At 57.7% G+C, this 26,947-nt stretch overlaps 1 protein-coding gene across 2 annotated transcripts; it reads right to left on the reverse strand.

The window, feature by feature from the left end:
- Nucleotides 1-1,005: 1,005 nt before the first annotated feature.
- On the reverse strand, nt 1,006-26,947 carry NTN3 (netrin 3). 2 transcript variants are annotated; one of them, XM_015877439.2, is made up of 7 exons: nt 26,323-26,947; nt 19,079-20,050; nt 13,009-13,197; nt 7,191-7,340; nt 6,805-6,858; nt 3,175-3,249; nt 1,006-3,085 (listed from the first exon to the last, which is right to left on the reverse strand). In XM_015877439.2, the coding sequence occupies exons 2-7, from the start codon at nt 20,043-20,045 to the stop codon at nt 2,757-2,759; spliced, it is 1,764 nt and encodes a 587-aa protein (XP_015732925.1). In that variant the 5' UTR covers nt 20,046-20,050; nt 26,323-26,947; the 3' UTR covers nt 1,006-2,756. The 2 variants fall into 2 exon arrangements, with proteins under 2 accessions (XP_015732925.1, XP_015732924.1); XM_015877438.2 differs by lacking the exon at nt 26,323-26,947 and having other exon boundaries at nt 19,079-21,827.

Consider the following 26,947-nt stretch of genomic DNA (forward strand, 5'->3'; position numbering starts at 1 on the left):
AGTGCCCACAGCTTGGCTGTGAGCTGCGTGTCCCAGTGCTGGAGGAGCCTGGGCATCCCTGAGTGCTCACCTGGCTCTCAACAAGGGGCTGAGCAGCTCTGCTTGGTGACGGTGATGCCCCGAGCACAGCACTGAGCCATGGGAGCAGGGATGGGAATACGCTGTGCCTGCATCCATCTGTCCTGCTGTCCGCCTGCCCGTCTGCTCAGGTCGGGGCTCAGCTGTCAGCACTCGTATGATCTCTCATGACTGGAGCTGGCTGGAGAATATGGAAAAAAGAGAATCAAATTCTCTTGTAGTATTCTCACATTTTGCTTCTTTCCTTGGCCAAATTCCGGCTTTCCGTGACAAAAAATGTCCATCAGTGTTTTAAAATGAGAAAAATTTCAACCAGCTGCACAATTCAGTCCCAGAGCAGGGGGAAGCTCACAGACTTGGCCTGTTCCAGAGACAGTTTGCCCCAGCTGACTGTACAAGGCCAGGAGAAGCCCCTGTGGGCTGCACAGGGAACCCATCCCAAGAAACATGCCTGGCCGTCTTGCTGCTCCTGGTGCAGCTCTGCCTCACACCTGGGTGGGAGCTGCTCAGTCGGCTGCTTATTACCCTCTTTCTTTCCCCATCACTCTGCCTCTAATAGCAGCAAAGCCTACTGGAAATTCAGTTTGATTGTGCCTTGCATTAACTGTGGCTTTGTTTGAATATTAGCATTATGAACAATGATGAAATAATGACATCAACTATTAATGATCCTATAAAAATAGTAACTAAATAAAATAAACAACAAGAAATAGTGTTCCTGTTCTGCTCGGCTACGGCTCTTGGAGTTGGAGCTGGAAGACTCTGCGTGGGGTCTAAGCCTGCTCCAGGAGAGCACAAAGCGATGGCTTTGCAGCACCTATGGGACACCCATGGGACACCCATAGAACACCCAGAGCTGGACACGAGAACACCCTGAAGCCCTTTGGCTTCCCATCACCCACAGAGAAGATATGGAATTAGGCAGTCGATACTTATTAGACTTGTGTTATTAAAAATTAACAATAAAATAATCATAAAAAACCAAACGTACATATATATGTTACACTGTGGTCCATAGCATCTGCTGGCTTTTCTTTGTACATGTTTGACACAGTTTTCATGGGTGCCCCAGGTGGTACGTATATTGCACATCTCAGCAGGCCAGAAAGCCCAGCAGAGCCCCCCAAACACACATAGGGGTCCCCAAAATGATCCTGTCGGCCTCCTGGGTCTGCTCCACCTGGTGCTATGCTACAGTTACAAAGCAAATGGGAAGAGGTGACAAAAAGGCACGCAGACACATGGGAGTTACACATCTCGGGGCAGCCCTGGCAGTGCTTCTGGGCCCCCAGATGTGGGTCCCTGCCTGCAGCTGGTGCTCAGCTCTGATTAATGTGATGGCAGCTGTGCAGTGGTGCTGAGCTGCACAGTGCAGGGCCCCAACAGGATGCACAAATGACACTGCTGGGATCACTGGTCCTGGGGGCTGAACTGAGGGCAGGGTAAGACCCAAACAGCAGCTGCCAACACCAAAGTCCTCCCAGAGCTTTAGGAGCTGACTTCAGGTGAAGAGGGGACAGGTGCCAAAGGAAAACCTGGGGCTTCCTGTCCTGCAGTAAGTGTAGAGTGGATTTTGGGGGAGCATGGAATCTTCACTGCAGTGCAGGCTGCAACAGCTTGCTGAGCCTTGCAGCCTTCCTAAACAGGCAAGATTTGTATGGAAAGGAATATCTACTGTCAGATCAACTATTATTTCCACTCATGTTTATTGTGCCGAGACCACTATAACCTCAACATGGGAAGAAACTGATGTCTGTTTGAACTGGAGACTAATACAGTATGAAGAAGAAGTAAAAGACTGGAGGTTGGTCAGCGAAAGCTCTTCTGTCTTCCTGCCACCTCTACCTCTGCATCCCTGGCACGGCCAAGGTCACAGCAGCACGCAGAGCTGGCACGAGAGGAGAGCGTGGGTATCTGCAGGTCTTTCCTGTTGGGTCACCTGGACCACGCACCAGGACAGGCAGCCCCCTGCTCCCTGCTGGGCACAGCTCTGTGAGGTGCTGGCCAACAACGCTGGCTGTCCCCAAGATTTCCATGGGTCCTGCCCCTGGGCGGCAGCACCAGTCTGTGTAAAGCTCAGGTCCTGCAGGATCAGGCCTGCAGAAAGGTCACTTGGTTCTCCCTGCAGAGCTCCTGGGGCTGGTCCTGCAGTGCTGGATGGTCTCCACCCAGCCAGTCCGTGTGTGCACTGGAAACTGACCTCCTGTCTCTGCTGCACAAGAAAAGGGGCACGGAGAGCTGAGAGCAGCACATGTGCAGCGCATGAGAGGGACCAGGCCCTCAGCACGCAGCAGGGAGAGCAGTGAGCTCAGACAGCAGCACTGGGCTGAAGGTTTTGTTCAAGGGGAAAGAGAGACTAGGACAGAAGGGTGAGGAGCAGCATGCCCAGAGCAAGAAACCAGCCCCTCAAGCTCCTTCAAGACCCCCCTCTGCTTTGCTCCTCGTTAAAGGTTTGTCATTACTGCCTTATTTTTAATACACATTGACAAAGGAGACACACACACACACACACACACACACACACACGCGCGCGCGTGCGCACACACACACAAAGGGGAACCATTGCCAAAATATACACTATAGACAGAAGAGTCCGTTCACACGATATATATGTACAGAGTCTCTGGGCACGGTCTGGGTGTGCAGCTGGGCTGGGATCTGTGTGGGGCACGAGGCCCTCAGGGCTTCACACATTTTCCTTTCTTCTCCCTCCGCTGCAGTTTCCGAAGGCGGCGAGTCCAGGCGTCCCTCCATTGGATGACCAGGCTGTTCTTGTCAGCCATCAGTCCCGGCCGGTCGGTGGAGTTCTCGCTGATCCCCATCACCAGGTACTTCTTGCTGATCTGGATTTTGGGGCACTTGCAGGACAGGTCCTTGAGGTGGATCCACAAGAAGTTGTCTCCACGCTTGACCCGCTCGTCGCGGCACTTGTAGACGGAGAGGATGTTGATGGTGAACTTGGCCCAGTTGGCCACTGTCTCCATTTCCAAAATGTTCACTTGGACCACTGAGGGAAAAGAGGGAGAGGAAGGTGATGGGGATGCTCTGCAAGCTCCTGATGGAACTGCTGGCCCTGGGGATGCAGGGTATCCTTACCATAATCCTTCTTGCAGTACTTCTTCATGTTAATCTTGTAGTTGCCTTTGGCTGGCTTGCAGTAGGAGTCACAGTCTGCAAAGGAGCAACAGAGGGTTTATCATGTGGCACAGCACTGTGTGTGGGGCCCTGTCCTGCTGTGGGCAAAGGTGTCATGATGTCCAGAGTGGGCTTCCTTGTCCCAGTGTCCTCTGTGGGACCCCAAAGCCCTCAGGGGGGCTTAGGAACAGGAGAAGCAGGTGAAGTCACTCCCTGCTTCCCAAGCATGTCCTGCTGGGACTGACCAAGCACGGCCAGGGAGGTCACCACTCTGAGCTTCCTGCACACACCCACACAGGCAGCATCCCCCCCTACAGCATCCCTCCTTCCCTGCAGCACCCCTCTCCTTTGCAGCATCCATTCTTCCCCGCAGCATCCCTCCCTGTTCACAGTATCCCTCCCTGCCATTCCTCCCCATGCTGGGGCAGAGGCTCATGTCCTCAAGGAGGCTTTTTTTCTGTGCATTTCTAAAGGCTTAAGATTTGCATCTCAAGCAGAGGGAGGGCAGGCCAGGAATGCCTCTCTCCTTCTCCCCAAAGGCTTTGATCCCAACAATTGCCCGAAGCAGCCCGGTTCTCCTCCTTTCTTTGTCCCTGCCACCTTCCTTTGAACATCTCAATTTGTCTCTTTCCAAATGGCATGTTTTTCTAAGCCCATCCTTCTTCCTTTCTCTCCCTCTCCCAGGTTCTCAGTCCAGTTGGCAGAGCCCTCACCAGTCCCAGGACAGAGGGCAGCCACTGAGCAGCCTTTGTCTGCGGGTTGCCACAGCGATCGCTGGCGATGGAGGGGGATGGTGGGGAAATAACAGCACTCTGTGCCAAGGGGGGGAAGGAGAAAGAGGAAAGAAAGAAGCGCAGAAGCACAAACTCATCCTGAGCTCTGCCACTGCCCTTTCTGCTCGGCTCCCTTTCAGTGGGGACTTGGTGCTGCCTGTTCCAAATTTGCCATTGACAGAAGCTGCTCAGCACAAAGTCAATTCCTGGCAGAGTGGGGTGAGCTCTGCTTTTTGGCTCAGCCCCACTGCGCTGCCCCTGGGCTGGGCTGCCATAACCGCCCCATCCCCATCCTTGTCCCCATGCGGTTCCTCCATCCCCAGTGCCACTGAGCCACGCTGTGACACCACACAGGGACAGGAGGGACTATGGAGAGGCAGAAGGGACTGAGGAGCACTGCCAGGGACCGACCCCCCAACCCCCGTGGGGCTGAGCCTTTCTGGACTAGAATGGTTTTGAAGTACCATAGAGTCATCTGCAGAGACAGAAAACACGTTTTGTGGATTGGAGTGATTTTTCTTGGAGAAACCAGAATGCTCTCAGGGGAAACGAGGGGAGGCATCATAAAGGGAAGGAGGAGCAGCCGCAGTGATTAATTGCATTCTTCTTGCAGCTTGACAGAGTGCCCAGCGGTCGCATCCCCTCCTGGGAGCTGTGCACAGGGATGGAGCCACTGGTGGCAGTGGGGACAGAGCCTGGGGGCACGGCACGCTGCAGCTGGCAGTGTGCAGCATCCTCGGAGCGGGCCACGCTTTAGGCTCCTATGAAGGGAAAACCCCGCTGGGGCCGCTTTCAGCTCCTTGCAAATCTGGCCAGAGCCAAGCTACAATTTCACAAGGACACACAGGACCATATGGGCTCGCGGTCCCCTCCGCTGCTGGAGACGGGGATTGAGAGCAAAGCCACCGCAGTAGCAGCCAGCACTGCACAATGCAGGGCCAGGAGGAGAAGGCTGCATGGAAACCCTCCTGCCTTCAGCCCCGCCACAGCCGGGCTATGGGGCAGCGATGTGCTATGGGGTGCTGAGCTGTGGGGCAGCCCCAGTCAACCTGGCAGCCCCAGCCCTCCGCCAGCTCTGTGCCTGGGAACAAGGAAAGGGAAGAAAAGAAGGAGGAAAAACAATGACTGCCCTGGGCTCCTGCTCGTGATTAACAGCTTAAAACTGTGATTCCGAAAAGCCAGAAATGGTATTTGGGATTAACAATTTGGGATTCGTTTGGGGGCTTTTAACCTCAGCTTTTCCTGCGGAATGTCCCTCAAAAATACAAACAATTCCTGCTCCACTTATGTAAGAAACCTGGGGGAAAGAAAGAAACGAAGAAGACTCGTGTCTGCCCGTGGGCCTCGATGCACTGCAGGACTGAGCCAGGCTTGTTCCCAGCCCCATGTCCCCAACAGGGCTGTGGGATGCCCAGTGCTGGGGGATGAGGGGGTGCAGGGGGTGGTGAGTTTGCACATCTGGTTGACTTCTCTGCGCCTCGAGAAAAAAAGAAGGAATATTTGGTTTGAAGAGAGATGTAACTTAATTAGGTGTTACGGCTGCAAGTCTTTTACTGCTGACTTTGAATTCCTTTAAAGCCCTCTTTTGCACTCTGCTCGTTTTGTTAATTCCACTAACGGGGAACAAGGTTGGTGTTTTTTTCTTTTAAACTACCATTATTTTTTTGCGAAGTGGAAAATATTTGGGGCTAATAATAATAAAAATTACAAGAAATGGGGGCAGGACGCTTTGCTGTAAAGCTGGCCAGCGTTTGGGCAGGGATCAAAGCCGGACCCCAGCGGCTGTGAGGGGCTGGGGAGCAAAACGTGGGGACGGGATGGCAATGTCAGCACACAGCCCGGATGCAGACAGGGCCGGGATGTGGCGGTGGGGAAGCACCTGAGCAGCCGCAGCCCTGAACAATGTCCCCCTGTTCCTGCAGGTGCACCTGCTGTGGGGCGGAGGGGAGGGGGCTCTGGGGCTCCAGGCAGGTAGCAGGGGTGCAGGAAGCAGGAGGGGGGTAGGGGGAAGTGCACAGCCCTGGACAGCCCCTGGTCATGCCCAGTCACCCCAAGAGGGTCCAGAGGGGCCCCAGTCCCTGGTGCAGGCTGTGGGCAGAGGTGGGCTGTGTTGCACTAAATATACTGGAGCTATAAGCCAGAAACCTTCCAACAAGGAAGGCACAGGTACAGCATTGGACTGCTGAACACAGACCTGCTCCACCAAAACAAAGTGAATGCCAGGATCTCCATTGAGTGCCATTTATTTTCATGCAGCTGAAAATCCTGCAGACAGGATACTAAGAATGCATCTATTTATGAAGCACCGGAGGGAGTCACCCTGATTAACTCTGCCCCACGCGCCCCTCTCTGTTTACAACAAAATCACTCAAATCCACTCCATTTTCCTTTCAACTAAGCCCCTTCTCTGGCATTTCCAGCTTGGATGCTTCATGGCCAGAAAGCAAAGCGAGCTGGAGAGCAGCTTTGACTCCCACCCCCATCACCCTACATACCCAAGCCAGAGCAAGGAAAGACACCTGACCCCAGCCCCTGGCCTGCTGCAGACCCTAAGGGCCCTGAATGTACCTCCTGGTCCCATGAGAACCAGGCACAGCCCATGCACTGCCAGCCCTGGTGCTCCCTGTGTCAGCAGCTCTGCAGGCTTGTTGGTCCCTTTCCAGAAACACTGAGGATTTCCACCCTTATTGATTCTTTCACTATAGGCAGCCTTGTGGCTGCTGATGTGGGTTTGGAGAGGTTTGGCACTCCTGATAGGTGTGCTGTGGGGCAGAGGGTGGAGGTGGTGTCTCCAGGCAGGGTTGGGGCTCTCACTTACCTGCAGGTGCCTCCGTGCTGGTGACGAGAGAAGTTGGGTTGATTGCAGGGATCTCTGGAAGAGAAAGGGGGAAATGCCTTAAGGAAAGGGGTCCCCAGCCCTGGGCAGCTCCCCTTCCCAGCCCACCATGGGTATTCTTTTCTTTCCAGACAGAGGGGTCTCCCAGCCCTGTCAGCTTTACCAAGAGTGTTGGGGTCTGCCTGAAGCTGGGGAGGGATCTGGGGGAGGCAGACAGACAAGAGCCCTCTTCAAATGGGGTGCACAGGGGATTTAGTGCATCACCTCTAAGGAGCCCACTAAGAAAGACCACAGACTGGGGGGGCCTGCCATGAATAACAGAGGTCATTAAGTCCCCCTGGGGACACTTCATCTGGTGCAGGACTCACTGATGCAGGGGGCCACAGGTGAGCGGCTCTGCTGGAAGCCCTTGGCGCAGCGGTTGCAGGTGAGGCCGGTCACGCCGTCCTTGCACGGGCACTGCCCCGTTGTCTGGTTGCAGGTCTTGCCGGCAGCACCGACTGGGTGGCAGTCACAGGCTGAACAGGGAAGGGAGGAAAGTCTTTGGTTATACGGGAGGCAACACATGGAACAAGCCCACAGCTTGTCTGTGGTACTTTGGGCTGGCCACTTGCTGCCAGTTGTAGGGCACAGTGCGGTGAGCCCATGGGGGAATGCCCTCTGAGCCTCCTCTCCATAATGCTGAGACAATATGGAGTTGGTACATCAACCTGAGCCTTGTTTTGTTCTGGGATGGCCTGAAGTGGGTCTTCTGGTAGAGATAGGAAAAGGGGGAATGGTCTTAAACTAAAAGAGGAGAGTTAGGCCAGATGCTGGGAGGAATCCTTCACCTGGAGGACAGTGAGGCCATGGCACTGCTACCCAGAGCTCTGGGTTCTCATCCCTGGAGGTGTCATGGATGGGCCTTATGCAGATGAGATGGTGGGGGCAGCCAGCCCATGGTAAGGGTGGGGCTGGGGGCTGCGAGGTCCCTTCTAACCCAACCATACAGGGATTCTATGATTCTCAATGCTGCCCTGGCTCATAAGCCCTAACACCCATCCAATCTCATGCAAGCCCATGCTGGAAAATGCTATTCTAATGGCCTTCCATCACAGACTCCCCAGGAGACAAGCCAAACCTGAGCTGAGTGGAAATTTGGTTTCCAACCCTGGGATGGGTCTGAAGCAGATCATCATCATGGAGATACCCATACTGGATGATGGAGCCAGGGATGCAGGAGGAAGGAGACAATGCTTTGTCAGGAAAGGACCCTCCCTCTGCTGGCCCGAGGCTGGGCCTGGCTACAAGCTGGAGGGGGTTATCTTGGCCTCCATCGGTGTAAGAGTTGAACGTGATTCCAAAGCAAAACAAAAACATCTCCCCCCACCCATCCCCACAGCCCCCCGATGTTATCGCTTCCCTAATTTTCACCAGATGGGACTGGTCGCAGCACCACGGCACGGCTCCCCAGGCTTCTCCTACACGGCGAGAAACAAGAGCAAGCAGCCTCTAATGGGGACCAGATGCTGCACTCCTTATCAGATCCTGGCTGGGGCTGGAAACGGACGTGTTTCTGACAAGGATATTTTGGGGGCTCAGCTGTGATAACAAATGGCAGTGAGTGAGGGAGCCTTGGCATGAAGCGGGGAGCAAGGGCCCTTTCTCCAGCCATAGCCTTGCTCTTTCCAGGGCGGTTGTGGCCATGAGCACCACCTGCAGCCATTTCCTTGGGGCTGGGGCTAACAATGTGCCGCAGTGTCTTTTCAGTGCAGGCTCGGGGGGGCACAGGTACCCTTGAGGAGCTGGCAGGTATGGCTGCTCCTGGAGAGTGGCCACCGCTTTGTCTCTGCCACCAGGAAGGCTTGAATTGCTGCATGAGGCTGCACACAGAGCCCAAGCAGGGTCGCAGTGCCAGGTGGGCTGTCATGGGCACTGCACACAGGCTGTGTGCACAGCGAGGGCTGGTCTGTGCCCTGGGAGATTTATGGCAGAAGGCTCACGTCCAGACGAGATTTATGCAAGTGCTCAGCTTCACACTCTGTGCGTAATCTCCCCGGTCTCAGCTGTGTATTCCCGGTGTAAAGTTTAAGCAGGTCCATAAATCTCAGCTCGGTCAGGATCCAGTTCATCCAGCTGGATCCTCCTTGTGCTGTGAAGAAGGCTTCCAAAGACTCGACACCTTACCTGGAGCAGCAGGTGAGCTGCCTTTGCTCATGCCATGTCCAGTAGAGACAGGTCAGTCCCAGCAGGTTGCTGTGTCTCACTGTGCCCCTTCTCTTCCCAGGGCTGACCCCTATGTGCCCCCACCTCTGTGCCCATTGCCCGCAATGCCTGAGCTCCCGCTGGGTGCTGGGAAGGAGAACCCAGCCCGAGGCTTAACCTATGGAGCTGTGCTTGCCAGGAATCATGTCTAATGCCTAATATCGAGAGTAGCTGTGCTTCTTGAGGCTTAGCTGCTGCTGCTTCATCAGTTTTCATTGGAGAAAGCTCACGTTTTACAGTTTTCTTTAAATCACGGGGATTAATGCACAGCCTTTCTTTATTTGACTTTCCAATTACCACCGTTGGATCAATCCTGCACACTGTCCTGTGTGTTTCACTCTCCCAGCTCCTCCATGCTGCAGTGCCCTGTGGTGAGGCTGGTTGCTGGCTGCTGGTGGCCACTGCTGGGTTCACCCCTACTCCACCAGGTGTTATGGGAGATGCAGGCAGATGTAATCCACAGGGAGCATCTTTGTGCCCATCTTCGAATCCCAGCAGAGTTGAACCATACTTGAATTGTTATTTAATAAAACAGTTTGGGTTTGTTTGAATAACTCACGCTGTGATAATGCCGGCCTCTGGGCTACCATTTCAAGTCTTGAATATGAGCTGAGCTTTCTTCCAACATTTCCCTTTGTTAGGCTGCTCCACGGCTGCCCTGGACCAGCGCTGGATGAAGATCTTCACTGGTTGCCTGCAGCTCTGCTTGCCCTGCTCTATGCTCTCCAGACCTGCTCCCATGGGCCTTGCTTTTTATTCTCCTTTTTCCTTGCAGAAGTGCAGGTACTCAAAGCAGCAGGTGCATGTTATAGCTTTGGAAAAAATGAGCCCAAACTATTGCATCTCCATGTCCTGGGGCAGGCACAGTCTGGAGGGCATGGATCCACATGGATCCACTCCTGCATACACACAAGGAAAGGGGAAATGCTCTCTGCTTTGTGAGGGAGGGATGGTCAGAGGAACAGAAGCGTGAAGGATTTTATTATTGACTTGGATGCCTGGGACAGAGCCAGGAGCTGGCTCTGCAGAACCAGGCACTGCTCTGCTGCAAGATCCTCTCCAACATATGCCCCGTAGCGGGGGACAGGCTTTGTGCACATGTTCATCTGGCTGGGCTGAGCCTTTGCAGCATTTCAAAACCACTCGCAGGCACTGCCAGCCTTCAGGAAGTGGCACCACGGCCCTGCATGGCACGGGGACCTGCAGGAGAGCTCTTCTGTGCAGGGGGACCGTGCTGCAGCACCCCGCTCCTATGCTGCACTGGGGTCAGTGGCTTCACTTGCTGAGCTGGGTGCTGCAGCCCCAGAGCAATGACGATATCTGAGCCTCTGCCAGGGTAGAAACACACTGAACCTCTCCTGCAGTTTAGTGCCTGTGTCCAGAAACTGGCTGGGCCCTCAGCACCTCATGCACATGTTCACCTCACAGCCCCATGGCCCCAGGATGCCCCTGCAGCCCCAGGCATTGTGGGATGAGTGGGACATTGCCCCAGAGCTCCTGGCACAGGGCAGCGCAATGGAAGTGGTCCCACAAACCCACACCCAGCTCACGCTCATGCCTCAAGGCTGCGCTGAGTCTGCAGCATCTGACAAAATCCTGTTTCTTTGGTTCTTTTTTCTTTCATCCTGTAAGCACTCTTCCCCGGATGGACCAGTACTGGGTGACGGCAGGGTGAGAGGGAATGCAAGGTGGGGGGAGTGTGCACGTGTGCCAGATGTGGGGATAGCAGCCAGACTGGGGGCTTCACTGCAGCTCCATTTGAGGCAGCCCCCTGCCTGCCCTCCAGAGGAAATGACTCAGGGCTTTCCCTGAAACCGCAGGCTGATGAGGCTGCCGCCTGCCCGGCTGCTCCTGCACATGGAGGGCTCTTGCCTGGGGCTGGGGGCACCCCTGGGGATGAGGGGAGACTGAGCACAGCTCCAGCATGGGGAAATCCTTATGGAAAAGGCCACTGTGCTGCACTGCTCTAGCCTGACTGTGTTGCAGCAGGAGCTGGGGCTGCTGCTGTCCCATCCCACCCCATCCCACCCCATCCCACAGCTGCTCAGTCATGGCCTCGGTCTATGCTATGACCCCACCTCTGGCTGTCTCCAGTCCCAGGAGGCTGGAGAGGCTGGGGGGAATTGCTGCACGCTGCAGGGGAAGGGAGCAGCTTTTCCTCTGCTTCAGCCTTCTTATGTGCAAAGACATGGAATCTCTCGAACAGTGGGGAAACGGGGCCATCCCAGCAAGGATCCTTGGAGCCTGCCTGGCACTCCTGAGGACCAGAGCACTACCCATGATGTGGTGTACAGACCCTCAGGATGTGCTCCTCATCCTGCATCCTCCTCTTCCTCTCCCACTGTCACCCCAATGATGCATGAGCTCTGCCAATGGGAAACACTCATGTCCTGGGGTTCAGCTGTGGGTCTGCTGTGCCCAAAGCTGGTTTCCCTTTGCTTTGTTCTGCCAATGCTGTATGGGAGATCACAGTGTGAACCACTGATTAATCAGCTGAGGCAAGTGTGGGGTCAGCTGTGGGAGCACAGGTGAAAGTTATGTAGCTGTGCTCCCTGGAGGGGTGGAGTTCAACTCCACCTCCTCTGAGACCTCATTTAAGGGCTGACCCTCACTGAGGCAGCATCTCTTGGAGATTGCTTGCCAGGGAGGATTGTCTCAGCTCTGGTGAGTTCCCTTTTCCTTACACCTTCTGTATTTCCATCATTTTCCTTGTAATTGCCATTCTTGTTAGTACCAGCATAGTTACTGCCAATACAAATGCCCTTGAGGATGAGGAGAAGCCAAGGTGGCTCATCCAGCATGGACCACAAAGGGTTTTTACTTATGACAACACTGGATGCATTCTGGCTCCAAACAAGCCCAACCTACCCATGAAACCAGCACTCCGTGGAGCCCTGCAAGCCAAATACTTCAGTTCTATGACCACAAAGTTGCTGCACAACACCAGCATCAGCAGCTGCTGTAGGTCCCATGTAAACACACAGAGACCCCGCCAAGTGCTCTCCTGCTTTGAGGGCATCTGATGGGCTGGGGGTTGGGCAGCATTCCACCGCCACCCCAACGCATCCCCAGTGCACGCGGAAGCAGCTTTCCCTGCTATCTGTGCAGTACCACTGCCAGAGGGGAAGCCGTCCTCCCTTCCGGGAGATACTTGCAATCTCAGCTGGAAAAATGGGATCAGAGGTGAGTTCCTGGCCTTGGAGAAACCACGGCAAAGCTCCCGTCCCCGCTGGTGGGGTCAGCACAGCAGCGGCAGTCCAACGGGATGGTCAAGGTGGCTTTTTGTTATCTGACAGCTGCTGATGGGACCATTGTTTGGAGGCTCCACAGAGGATGGAGGCTGCACGGAGAGGGCTGGACAGGAGAGATAAGGCAGGGCAGCCCTGGGAGAGGAGAGCCTCAGGCTTGGCACAAGTCAGGTCCTGTGGGGCTGGGCTTTGCTCCCTGTTTGGAGCCAGAACGGCTCCCAGGTGCCTCAGGGCAATGCACCCTGCCCATGGGCGGCACTGCTCAGCACTCCACAGATGGAGCCACTATCAGCAGCGCCCATGGCAGCGCAGCAGGGAGAAGAGAATCCTTGCCAGCATCACTCCAGCCCTCCCAAGGTGAGGAAGCACCACAAATCCTTTTGTGACACACTGTGAAGACTTCCAAGTTTATCTACAGCCAAGACTATGTTGGTGTCAGAGCCTAATCCCCAGCAAGCTGCCAATTCTGCAGCACCTGCACAGCTCCACGCCTCCCCGGCACCCAACACCAACGGCTGTGCCTGCAGTTGTGCAAGGGCCGAGGGCAGTTCCTCGTAGGGCAGAGAGGTCTCCCCCAGCCACCTGCTCCCATGGGTCTCCCTCCCCATCCCTTGGATCTGGGCACCCACAGCCATGCTGGGCTCGGGGCCATCCCCCACCATTCCCTCGGGGCAGCAGATCGCTCCCATCTTACCTTTGCAGGCCTTGCGGTCCGTGATGGACTTGCTGAGGTCCCGGTAGAAGCCCTCCTTGCAGTAGTGGCAGTGCCTCCCAGCCGTGTTGTGCCGGCAGTTGAGGCAAACGCCGCCGCTTTTCCTTCCTGACAGCTTGTACAGCTCCATGTTGAAGCGGCAGCGCCGGGCGTGCAGGTTGCAGTTGCAGGCTGCAAAGGAGAAGAGGGTCAGCAGGAACAGGGGCAGCAGGCATGGCTTTTACCCCATGGGGTCTCCTCATGGAGGTGAGGAGAAGTGTGGGCCATCCAGTGCCATCCAGATGTGCAGCATCTGCCTCCCAAAGGGGCCAGGGCTGGAGGTCAGTGAGAAGGAGGATGGGCACATGTGGGCACGGAGCACGGGGCTGCTCAGCCAAAGGCAAGACAGAGGGGTGCAGCCAGGCAGGGGGGGCTGGCAGTGCTGGCCAGGCAGCACCATCCAGGCATCTGCAGCCTGTTGCCCCACAGGATCTCAGCCTCAGCACCAGCAGCACAGCCCCCAAACTGCTCGTAGTTAAGGCTCTGCTCTGCACACACACACACTCAGAAGCCCACAGTGACACATGCACGCACAAATGTGCAGAAGTATGTGTGCACTCTCACGTGCGCTCACATGTGGGCACGTATGGTCACGTCATAAGCATGTGCACAAGCATGTGTGTTCATATATGTACACACACACACACAGAGACACATGCACGTGCCCCCACACACGTGCACACCGATGCAAACATGCACGCTATTTCTTTCATTAGCCACAGGAACAGTGAAGACCCCCCCGCCCGATTCCACGTGTGCGAGATAAAATGGGAAAGCAGTGCCAGTTCCTGTTTAACATTCTCACAAAAAGATAATGGGAACAAGATTTCCTTTGGCAAAACACAGCGCCCGCCCCCAGCCCCCTCCTCATGCTGGTAAATTGAGGCTGGGTGAGAGTTTTTCCAGGCGTACTGTGAAATTCATTAACGTGTCAGCCCAGATTTAACTGCTGGGCCTGCTGGTCGTTTGTGTGAAGTTTCCCCCGCTCACCCCCCCTGGGCTGCCCAGGAGCACACAGGAGCCTCAGCCTGCACAGATCAAACAGTCCTGGCATCGCATGGGGAGAGCAGCAACACACCCTGAACCCGGAGCCCCTTGGAGCAGCCCAGCCTGCTTCCAGCCCCAGCACGGCCCCACACAGCCCACCCCTGGCTCCTTCACATTATGAGATTAGTGTAAAAATCCCAGGACAGGCACAGCACTGACACTCCATTGGGCAGTGGGTGCGTCCTGGGCTCTGTGCCTTCTCAGCTCACTTGTTACTGGTGTCGGAGGGGTGAACTCTCGTGCTTGGCTGGACAGTGGGATGTGGTGCCTGAAGGAAGAGCAGCACATTTTGCTGCTGGTGAGGATGGTGTTGGAAGAGTGGGGATGGTGCTGGCGTGATGGGGGTGGTGTTGGTGTGATGGGGATGTTACCCCAGTTGTTACCCACTCAGGAGCTGGGACATTCAGAAGCAAGCACCCGATTCTGTGCAGAATTAAACAAAGACCTTCATGTGGGCCCTGACTCTGTGCTTGTTGACTTGGTGCACCAGGCATGGACCAACTCCCAGTTCCCAACTAGGATTACAGTGATGCAGGGGGCACAGTGGGGATGTGGTGCAGCAGAGATGCAGCTGCTTTGCCAGGCTCTGCACAGGGCCAGCACCAGAGCACAGGCTGCTGCTCTGTCCCCAGGCTGGGGGACAAGCTGGCCTGGGTGGCTTGTGCTGCCGATCAGAGGCACCTGCAAGAAAGAGATTCTGGGGCAAATGGACCCTGTTTTTGCTTTGCTCACTCAGAAGGAGAAATCGTGGGCCCCTGCAACCTCCTGCATCCTCTGGGAAACAGAAGGGACATGGGTGCAGTGGAGGAGGAAAATCAGGTAAATGATTCACCTCAGCCATCGCAGGTCCCTCATTGCCCCAGTTTAATTGGTGATGGAGTAACTAGCCCGGCCTTTCTGTGGCATTGAAGCAGGGCCAGGGGCTGGCTCGCTGCCCTGCTGCTGTGTGCTATGTCCCCAACAGCCCCAGGGCCACCCCTGCACTGCCCCAGCACTGAGGGCTGCTCCGAGGGCAACAGGGTGATGTTGGCCATTGTGGGGACCTCAGTATGAGGATCTGGCCAGGCTTGGCCATGCTGGGATGGGGACAGGGTCACAGTGTGGCACAGGAGAGGCTCTGCACTCCTGGGCATGCAGTGCTAATCAGAGCGGACGGTCCCCCGCACACTGTGCTAAATGCTTGTGCTGTTCTCAGAGCCGACTTGGTTGCAAGCTCTGTCTGTCTCCTGTTAATCACTAATTAAAGGCTTGAATGCTCCCCGCTGTTTGGGGTATTAATAAGAATTTAATTGCACAGTTTGGGGCTAATTACGTGGTGGTTTGCTTCTGCCCTTGTACAGTATGCCCAATTAAACAATCATATGATCAATTAAACAATCACAAGATCTAATAATTTGCGATAATAGACTAATTAAATGTCAACACCTTGAAACGGGGCCTCCTTCTGTCCCCCTTTTGAAGGCTTTGAACCCCTGCCTGAACTCTGGCTACCCCAACACCTCCTCCCCCCCAGCTCCCCTCGGGTCAGCAGCGAGGTGATGGTGGGAGAAGTGCAGGGCTGGGGACACCCCGAGGGACACGGGATGGGCAGCGTCACGCGTGGGAAGCACACGTGCAACAGATGCCGGTGCCAGCAGGACATGAGGGGGTTCGCCGCCCCCACGAGCTCCCTGGGAGCGATTAGTTAACGGAGCTGGCTCAGCGAAACCCTAGACCGGCTGCTGCTGCCAACCCGCAGCGGATTTCAGCTACGCCCCTGCTTTGGCTGGAGGGGAGCCCAGCCGGGAGGCGAGGCAGGACGGCTGCACCTCAGCCCCAGAGAGGAGCAGGGCAGGAGAGCCCCAGATCCCAGTGCCAACACGTGGGCTGTTCCCTGCCTGTGTGGAATGGCGATGGGGACAGGGAAGGGGTGGCACAACTGGGATGGCACAGCAGCACGGCTCAACACCTGGCTGCCAGGAAGCACCCCAGGGTCTGTGAGCACACAGTGAGGGTGGCATGAGGCTGAACTGCCACAGCCCATCCCAGGAGCAGGGCTCAGGGCTCCCAGCTGAGCGCTAATGCCCTCGGTTGCAGGCAGACCCCTGGCCCCAGTTCACCCAGTGCCCCACAGCCACTGGAGAGGGAGGATGCTGGTGGGGGGAGGGTGTCTGCTGCCCTGCTCACCGCCTCCCAGAGCCACCTCCTGCCTGGCACCAGTGTAAAGGAAGCCAGGTCAGCTCATTGGGCTTAAAAAGGGGATTTCTGAAGGAATTCTGCATCGGGAACACTGAGATAAAACCAGGAACGCTTACACAAGAGGGGGACGGAAGGGATGAATGAAGGAGAGGGGGGTCTGCAAATCCCATCAGCACTCCATGCACCGGCATCCCAGATTGATGTCCTCAGCTCCTGGTTGCTCCTCTGCCCGGTGCGCAGGGAGAGCGGCCCCATTGGGAGCACACAGAGCCTGCATCAAAGCGAGCCCCAAGCGCTGTCCTTGTGCTCCACGGGACAGGTTCTGCTCCCGGAGCAGGGTCTCCCCTTTGTGCCGCGGGCAGAAAGGCGCTCCAGCCGCGGCGGCGACAATGGGAACAAGAGCTCCAGCATTACCAGCGAGTGGATCAATTACTTCCAGTGGCTGCTTTGCACTAATCCGCTCCCCCCTGCCTTGGGGACAGCCCCCCGACTGGGGCACCGGGCTCTGTGTGGCAGCTCCGCGGGAGCAGCAGAAGGGACGGAGGGCAGGGCAGGGCAGGGCTGCCAGAACAGCGCTAATGCATCCCCCGGGGGGGGCGGGGGGCTCATGACCCTGCTCCTGCCCGCACCTCTGTGGGGATCTCCCCTCCCTGAGCCCATCCCTGAGGCTGGGAGGGCCCGGCTGTACCCGGGGTACAATGGCACCGCTCTGCAGCCAGCACGGTGGGCATGGGGCCATGCACTGTGCAGCGTGGAGCTGGCTTTGCCCTCGTGCCAAGCTGGCAGTGTGGCAAAACCACTGTTGTCAGCCCAGCAGCTGATCCCACAGCTATGGCAGCAACTCTGCTCCCTGCAGACACCAAAGCACCCCCATGACACACACATCCCTGCCTTTAGCACCGGTGAGAAGTGGAAATTCTTGTGACATGAGAAAAGCAGAACCCATGGGAACCCTCGTGTGCTCCCCTAAATACAGTGCACACCTGCCCACAGCTCCATCCTTCTCCACACTCCATGGCCCAGCTCAGCTGCTGCACAAGCTCCCAGGACAGTGGGATGGATGTACCAGCTTTGTTTTGACCCAGCCCTTCATGCACACTTGGCCATGTCTATATTGCACTGCAGGGCAGGACTTCCCCTCATCCCCCATCCAGAGCTGGGTGAGCCCACAGCCCCACTCGGGGCAGCGATGGGCAGCACCAGGGAGCACAGGACAGAGACTGCACCAGCCCCTCGACTCCATCCCCAGCTGCTCACGTGGGATGAAGAGCACTCCGGGGCACTTGGACCATCTTCCTCCTCCTCCTCTTCCTCCTCCACCACAGGGCAGCACAGGGCTGGGGCGTGGGATGGAGTCGGAAACCCCACAGCCTGGGCTGAGCAAAGGGAACTTCCCGGGCGGCCTCTCCTTTTAATTGGTGCTAATTGCTGCGTCTGTTCGTGCTGGCTGGGGAGATGTCATTGTTGAAAGGCACAGAGGGGAAGGCTCGGGGAGCTAATCCAGCTTTCAGCCGCTAAGCCCTTCGGAGGCGTGTGATGGAGGAGCTCTTTCAGGTCCCTTCAGAGAGGGCACAAAGCCCGAGAGGGAAAAGGGAGAAAGAAGGGGATCGAATCAACAGGAAAAACCACTTTCACACGCAGCTTGGCTACGAGCCTTTGTGTGTGGGGTTTGTCAGGGTGTCTTGAAGGGACCGCTCCGTGTCCCCGCCTCCTCCCTGCTCTTCTTTTCTCTCCCTCGTTTATCTTTTCAGCCTCATCTGCCAGAAGTGATACCCGGCTGAGGGAGGCCCTTTGGATTCCTCTGCTCACCCATCCCATAGGGCTGAATGAAGGGCAGGGTGCAGCATGGGACAGAGGGGTGCTGGGCCGGAGTCCTCCTTTTGGTCCACCTCCAAATTTTGCTCCAAAATGTGATGTTCTGGGGCAAGTGGGGAAACATCAAGGCTAACTCACTCTCACAGGGTGCGAGGTGTTTTGCAGAATGGCTCAGGCTGCCCCTTTGGACCAGCAAACTTTTTTAGCTTTTTTAGCCTTCTTTTTTTCCCCCTTGCTAACACACTTATATTGAAGCTGGCAGCTGGGATCTCAACAAGCCATCGATCACCAACACTAACAGGTCCCCTGACCTCTGGCACATCCAGAGGGCCATTCGGGGGCTGATTGATGGCGCGGTTCCCTTGTCCCCATCCTGCGGCCCCCTGGGACCGGGCGGGGGTCCAGGCAGGGCAGGAGCTGGTTCCTCCCTCTCCCAGGGCTTTGTGGGGCTCTGGCATCCCCCACCTGCATGGACAAAAGGCAAAAGCCTCACAGAAACCCCAAAGAAACAGACACAAGAGCAGAGCAGGAGAGCAACAAGGGGTCGATATTTGTGAAAAGCTTCCTTCAGGATACACCACCTTTAACCTGCACAAAGCTTTATAAGGAGAGATGAGCCAAGCCCACAGCACAGCACCATGTCAGACCGACTGTGAACAATAACATGCTGAAATAGGAAAGCTCAGACATTTGCTTAACCCCTGCCAGGTTTTAGCTGCTTGCATCAAACCCAATGCCCACCTCTGCCTTACCCCAAGGACAAGCAGCTCCAGTAGGCACCACTCCCCTCATGTGCTGATGTCCCAAAACACACCCTCACGCCTTCAGCGGGGGCTGAGTGCTCACTGCCAACCCCACACATCCTGTGGGGCACAAGCAGCAGATGCTCACCCCTGTCCCCACTGCACCCACAGCTTGGCCCCGTGCTCCCTCCCGCTGGCCTTGCCCCGTGGGCAGCATGGTGGGCACTTACCCAGGCACTCGTTGGCCTCTCGGGCGGTGGCCCGCTGCCACGGCCGGTCGTAGTGGAAGGGTTTGCAGCGGTCGCACTCGGGCCCCTCGGTGTTGTGTTTGCAGTCGCACACCAGCTTCTGCTCCTTGTCCTTGACGCAGCGGGACGCGTGCCCGTTGCACTTGCAGCGCCCGCCGACCTGCAGGTCGCCCACCGAGTAGTAGTAGGGGGTGGCCCCGGCCCCCCCGTCCTCCTCGCCGGCCTCGCGGCCCCCCAGCTCCCGGAAGAGGTGGGGGCGGCTGAACACCACCCGGATGTCGGTGGCCGTCACCCAGTCCTGCAGCACGGGGCTGCTGTCGAAGTCCTGAGCCGAGGGCCGCCCGTCCAGCGTGCTGAATGCGATGAGCCCACCGGTGAGCGGGTAGAGGTCGGTGAGGCCGTCGGTGCACAGAGCCTCCTGCTCGTTCTGCTTGGTGATGGCGGCCTTGCTGGGCTTACCGTACATCTTGCGGCACTGCGTGGAGTAGAACTGGAAGGGCACCCACGTCTTGCCGTAGTCCATGGACTTGAAGATGGCGGTGGACTCCGGCCGGGGTGAGCAGAACTGGAGGCTGACGTAGACCACCTCGAACTTCTTGCCGAGGGAGAGGGTGAGGGTGACGTTGTGGGGCAGGTGGTGCAGGGTCTCGGAGCGCCAGCACGTCATGTTGGCGGCGGTGTTGAGGTCGGTCAGGTAGGCGGGTGGGTGGGCTCGGCGGGGGTCCGAGGCGTCGCAGTGCCGTGTTGGGGGCTTCCCACAGGTGCTGGAAGCCTGGACCTCCTTCCCGAAGGCGGCATTGACAAACTCGGGGATGCAGCGGCGTGGAGCCCCGCTCTCATCGTAGCAGGGGTCTGGGGGTGTCTGCTGAGCCATGAAGGGGTTTGCGGTCTGTGCCAGGCGCAGCACGCTGGTGGTGAGCAGCAGGCGCAGGAGCTGTGGGGCCTCCATCCTCCCTGGGGTGAGAGCACAGAGTGAGGGATGGCATGGCATGGCATGGAGCACTCATAGCATGGCACAGCCCCTGCAGGGGGCACAGGGTGCAGGGATGAGCTCAACACCTGGGCATTGAGCTGCAAATGTCCTCCCACACTGTGCCCTGCCACAGCATCATTTCAAGGTGCCCTACTGACAGCATTGGAAGGAGGAGGTCAGAACAAGCCCCTTCCCACACAGACATCCTGCAGGTTTCAGGCAGGATGGGAACGTTCGCACCCATGGATGTCATCAGGCTTTCATGCACAGCCCTGCATGCATGAGGTGATGCCCCTGAGCTGAAGCTCTCAACAGCAATAGCATGGGGATGGGACTTAGCCCCACAACACTGTCACAGCTTGCTGGGGTCAGCACCCCATCCCTCTCTGCCTCTCTGCGAGGTGGACCATCACACATCTCCCTTGTTGCTGACCCTGAGCTGGCTGCATGCCGGTGGCCGACCTCCCTGCAAATCCCACTGCCCCACAGCCACAGCATTCCCACTGCCAGGAGCTCCTTCTGGCCTTGCTGCCTCTACCCAACAGGGGAGGAGCCCCCACAACCCCTGTGCCCCCAGCACAGAGTTGCAGGATGGCTGGGGCTCTGTGCTGCACTCCCAGTAATTAAGTGCTGGTCCTCAGCCCCTGCGCTGCTCTCAGCAGCACGCTCCTGCTGCTGGGGACAGCCCTGTTTCTATTGCTCTCTGTTATTTTCCTTTTGCTGTGGAAGGGAGCTTGTCCCGGCCAGGCTGCCAAACCACTAATGAGGGAAGCTCCTCCCTGCCCGGCCAGGCCCAGCTCTGCAGCCCCTGAGCCAGCAGCTGGCAGAGGGCAACGGCCGGTGCCCAGGGAGTTCCCCACTGCGGACGGGCCCTTCCCTCTGCTCCACCACCACGGATGGGAGAGGAGTGTCTGCAGCCAGCTTGGTGGCCTGCATCGCCCAGCAGCACACCTGCCCAGTGCATGCTGCTGAGGTGCCCCACCAGCCGCACACAGACCCGCAGAGCACAGAACAGCCCCATCCTTCCCACCAGCTCCCAGCTCTCCCATTGCTCACATCCCATGTGAACAGGGAACTCCCCCTCCTGCCCCAGGGAGGGAACGGATGGGGCGCAGCCACCACCCTGACCCCCAACCCTGTACGTCACATGGGGACGGCTCTGAAAGGATGGATATCCCGTGGGATGACACCCACAGCAGAGACCTTCCTGCCCTACACTGTGCTCCGGTGCCCAAAATGTGGGGCTAAGCTGGGGAGCAGCCATAGGGGAGCCAGGCCCTGGCGCTTGCCGAGCGCCGTGTCGGCACTGCAGAGGCACCGTGTGAATGGAAATCATTATCATCCTCCAGACCACACACACGCACACACGCTCCATGCGCAGCTCACCCCATTATCCCACTGAAAGGGAGCCGGGGCCGGTGGTCTCCACGGGTCTCACCTCTGCATCAGAGAGGAGGGCAGCTGCAATCTGCTCCCTTTTATGCATATTCAGCGTGACCCCTGGGCTGCCGGCAAGCTGCCAGGGAGGCCCGGCAGCGGGTATTTCTCTCCTAGCTCCACCTGCCCCCCTTCCATTTCCCATCTTCGGTGCCCTCATTTCAAACCTAATGGAGACGCTGCCGGCTGAGCACCGAAGAAAGCATCCAAGCAGAGATGCTGACCCTGCATCAGGATGGATTTGGCCCTCCATGGCCCCAGGGCGACACTGAGGTTCCCTCATGCCTTCCAGCTGGGTGAGGACACGACGCCAGCTCCAGCAGGAGCGTGACACAAGGTTTGCCCTCCCTGAGGCCGCAGCCTCTGTCCCAGCTGCTGCCGTGGCCACGCTCCTCCCCAGTGGCGGTTGCATTTTTGAGGTGGGTGATTTCCTCACTCCTCTGGATGGGGAATGCTAACAGCAGTGCGGTTTGGATGGAAGTCCTCATGCCTTCACACTCGGAAGTGCTTTGCACTTTGAAAATTAGCTGCTATGCACGGCATCTCCACACCCCTGAGCCCCAGAGCAGCGTTGCCAGGAGCACCCGTGGCTCTGCGCAGCCTGCAGCCATGCTGGGAGCTCAATGGGGAGATGCAGACACCCCATCCTCCCCCATGGGCACTGTACTGCAGGTGCACTGGGCCTGGATGCAAAACAGCTCCTAGTGCTGGCTGGGTGCTCATCAGCCTCAGTGCAAAGCCCGGATGCACGAAGGCAGGTGCAGCAGGTGAGCGGCACGGGAAGAACACACTTCCCAGCGCTGACCCCGGTGCCTGCAGCGGGCCTGGGGTCACTGGGGAGCAGAGCGAGGCCGCGGCAGCTTTGCAGAGGCAATTATAGGATTAAGTGGAACAACATGGGGAGGGGAGGGAAGGCGGTTATTAGCCAGATTTGATCCCAGGACCTTTGCGGCGCTGGAGCAGCCTTCTCCAATTAAAGCAGCGGGGAAGCTGTGAGCAGCCTGAGCAATGGCCACACCACGCGCCGCAGCCCAGCCACCATAGCAGCACTACAGGGTGCAATGAAGGCCCGAGCTGTGCACTGGCAAATGCCATTTAACACATGGCCGACAACTGCCACAGTTGGCTAATGAGCCCACAGAGGGCAGGGGAAGCACATTGGGCTCACCCAGCCCTATCCCCGGCAGCCCCGTGCCCAGTCCCTGCTGGGTGTGGGCAGAGATGTGGGCAGTCGGCCCCACAAGGCTCCCTGCAGCACAGCACAGTGAGGGATGGAAGCATCCATCAGGGCACAGGGGACTTGAACAGATGAGGGGTTCTGCCCCATGGCCACATGTGCTGCTGGAGAGACCCATGGGGCACCTGCCCAGTTCCATGAGCTGGGGGGCCGTGGGGCCCCTCTGTATGTGCTGAGCCAGTGCCAGCTGGGGGCTCTGGGCCCCCAACAAGAAGCATGCACCAGGACCAAATTGGGCTCTGGACACGGATAAATCATTCCATGTGTTGTTAGGACAAAAACACAACGGAGAAATATTGAAAAGGAAAGGAAAAACCCCACGCACTGGGACCAGGCTTGGCTTTTGGGTAGGAAGGAGTGAGGCAGAGGCAAGCGTGCCGCAGCAGGGCTGTGGGCATCGGGACAGGCTGGAGCTGTGGGCACTGGAGCAGCCGCCCACCAGGACCGTGGCTGTGGCTCCCGCACAGTACAGTCCTGGCCGAGCTCCCTCTTCCCCCTTCATTTCTGATTTCAGGGGGCTGTCAATGCATACAGACCCACAGCCACCTCCCTCATGCAGAGCTGCTCACTCCTTGCAGCCCCTCAGGCTTCCCGTGCCCCATGCTGTGCACATGGCTCATGTGGGCGACGCAAGGCAGCGTGCTCCCGCAGCAGGCGCTCGGCGATAGTTGTTGCAATGCTCTCTGGCAGGCCGGAGGCAGCATTACACAAGCCATACGGTACCCCAGCAGTGCCAAGAGACGCATACATATTACCCCGCACGCAGGAAAGGATGGTCCAGATTCTGACCTCAGTCCCTCTGGCATCAGACAGAAGCAGCTCCATTCAGACCAGGCCAAGCAAGACGTAAGCGACTCCATTCAAATTTACACTGGCATACCTGTGGTCAGCATCTGGCCTGGCTTGAATTAGCTTCAGTCTGACGTTACAAAAGGGAGGAATGGAGCCCAGATTTCCTAGGTTATCAAAAACAAAAAAAAAAAAGGAGTCCACCCAAACCACCCCAAGGCCGCTCAGACATGCACGGAGGTGTCAGAGACTCTGGGATGGGAGCTTTGGGTGAGCTGCCCTCAGGGAGGACCCGCTGGGACCATGGGGTGCCCCCCACAGCCCTGGGCAGAGCTGGTCCCCTCACTTTGGGGAGCCTTGTGGCATGATGTGGCTGAGCCCACTTCACTGTGACACTAAATTCACCGCAAACTGGGCTGAGCACTTCCCACCAGCACCAGCCGCAGATCTCCTCCTCACCCAACTCAACAGCAGCCCACTGAGCCCCAGCCTTGTGGGAGCAGAGAGCACAGCTGCCTTTATGCTGCCCCGCTGGTTCATCTCTGCTACCACTCAGCTCTCTCTGTCACACACTGCGGGCAGAGGGGACCCTCCCATCGCTCCCCACGGGCGCTCGGCCCCATCGCAGAGCCCTCACAGCTCCTGCCCTTTCCACTCCATATGGGAATAAAGTGATCTGGTTTCCATAACGGCCCTTGTTGCCTTTTCACAACATGCCGGGCACAGATGTTGAAAATAGTCTGGATGAATATTTAAAATGGTATTCGGAGATGAGAACATTTGGCCAGCTTTGAAAGATCTCTCACATTGGGTACGGGGTGGCTCACGACAACGGGGCCGGAAGCGTGCTGCACTCTGACCTCTCGTTGTCTCTCTCTCTGGCTATGGGTACCACGTTTCATGGCCCTGGTGTCACACTGCTCTTACCGAGTGCCAAGTCTGCAGCGTTTGGAAGAGGCTGTCACGTACGTTTTTAACATCACGGGGCAAAGTGGAATATGGAAAATCTGTCGCATTTCCATACTGAGCCTAAATGTCCTGCGCAGACTCAGGGAGGGACTTGTGGGGGCACAGAATAATTGCTTCCTTATGGAGCAGGGCCTGGTTGGGAGGTGGGGGAACAGGAGGCAGGGGTGCTGATTCCCTGGAGAGGGCAGATGGAGGCAGCCCCATTGGGAATGCACATCCATGGCCTGCATTGCTGCTTGCCTCCTCCCAGGACCCTTGCCCAGCCCTACACCTCAGCTACTGTCCAAAGGAGCCCCTCAGCACGCCATGCCCAAAGCCCTTGGCCGCCAGCACCCTCCAGGTGGGCTCCTTGGCACCTTGCATTCTGCGAGGTTCCTCAGCAGAAGCTGCATCCCCACACACAGACCCTTCCCTCCAGGCTCACTCTGGTTCCTGCCAAAGCCAAAGTGGCACCTGCAATCGCCACAGCCCTGCTGCCTTCCTGCTGCACAGCGCACCTCGCTGAGCAATGAGGATCCCACGGCACCGCACACCCAGTGCTGGAACAGCAGGACCTCCACCGGGCGGTCAGAAAAGCACAGCAGCTCCCTCTGTTTTATAACGGGAATACTGCAGAAAGGAAAGGTGCCACCATCCATCACACCGCCTCGAAGAGGGTGTCTGCAGTGTGGCTCAGGCCCCGGCTCTGCTGCACGATGACAGGGAGCTGCGGCCCCTCCTCACCTCGGGGGTGTGCAGCAGTGGATCCAGTGAGGGAAGAAGGACCTGCATTGTGCCTGGCTGTCCGGAGGCTGCACACCCCGGGGTACCCGCAGCACCACCATGGGTCCATCACAGACAGCACGGCCAGAGGTGGGGATGCTCAGCCCAGCTCATATCTCACCTCCTGCCCATACGCATCTGAGCTCACACCAGAGCTGAACACACACGAGTGCTGCCTGGCAGGACACGCACTGCTCCATCCTCGGCCTCCCTCACCTCCCTGCTCACATTATGGTGAGGGCCAGGCCGTGCAAGGGGCTGCCGAGCACCACATCCCCAGCGCAGCAGCCAGTCCTTATCCCAGCAAAGGTATTTCCATCCATCCACCCACCCACCCTCCAGCGACATGGGGAAGCCGTGGGAGGGATGGAGCTTTGAAAAAATGAGGGTTCAGCAGCAGCTCTGGGACAGAAAGGCAAAAGGAAAAGCATCGAACGCAGCCGGGCTCCCCTTCTCCCTGCCCGCTCACACACTGCGCCGTGCAGGGGCAGCTCTTCCCCCAGCTGCAATGTGGGGCCAAGGCACGGTGGGGGCGAGGGGGGAGGGGATCGGGGGGTCTCCAGCCCTAACGCACCACAGCTGAGAGCAGCCCGCGGGAGCCCCCTCCCAAGGGGAACCCCCCCTCCACCGTGCAGGACGATGATCCCCGAGCAGGGCAGAGCCGCACCGCCGAGCTGCCGGCGTTCGGTGGCCGCAGCAACCGGGCACCGCTCCCGTGTTGGGGGTCGGCGCTGCGGTCCCTCCCGGCAGCGCGGGGGGCAGCGAGGCCGCGGAGCTTCGCGCAGCGCCGGGCACTCCCTTCCCCCTCCGCGGGGCCGGGCCGGGACAAAGCGCGGAGCGGCGGAGCTCAGAGCCGGGGGGTTCGGCCGTGACCCGCGCGGGCACCGCGGAGAAAGTCCCGTTTTTCGACGAGCCCGAAGAGAAAGGATGAAACGGGGGAGGGAAAAAAAAGGGCGGATGGGGGCGAAAGGGGAGGAATAAAAGGCAGCGAGGGAGGGAGCGATGGGAAGGGACGCGGGGAGCTGCTTCCCGCGCCGGGAAGTTGGAGGAGCAGCTTACCGCGGCCGGGCAGGTAACGGGCTCGGTCCGCCGGAAGGTCCGGGGCCGCGGAGGCGAGAGGAGCCGGGGCCGCCGCAGCAGCGCGGGCGGCAGTGCGGGGCCGCTCCCCTTCCCTTGGCTGATGGCAACAGGAAAATAAAAAAAAAAGAGAGAAAAAGAGGGAAAAAAAAATAAAAAAAGCAATAATAGGAATTTTCCAGGAAATAAAGAAAATAAAGTAAAAAAAAGAGCGAAAGCAAAATAAGGCGAAATAGCGAGGAGCGGGAGCGCTGCTCCGGCGCTGCGGGCGGGTCCCCAGCGCTGTGCCCGCAGCCGGCCGAGCTCCCGCCCGCTCCACCGTGTCCGCTCGGGGGGCGGCGGGGAACGAGCGAAGGAGGAGAGGAAAAATAATAATTTAGGGGGAAAAACAAGAAAATCCACCAAAGAAAAAACAAAAGGCACGAAGCGGAGAAGCCGAGTCCCGGCCGCTGCCTGGAAGCGGAGTAAAAAGGCTCCAATAAATCCCGGGTTGAAAAGAAGGGAAAAGTCACCTCCCCGAGGAAATCAGAAGCAGATTTCGAGCCATTTAATCACATGCAGGGAGGTGTGTGTGCGTGTGTGCGCCGCCCGCCGCGCCGCTGCCAGC

This window comes from Coturnix japonica, chromosome 14 (assembly GCF_001577835.2).
Source record: "Coturnix japonica isolate 7356 chromosome 14, Coturnix japonica 2.1, whole genome shotgun sequence".
NCBI lineage: Eukaryota > Metazoa > Chordata > Aves > Galliformes > Phasianidae > Coturnix > Coturnix japonica.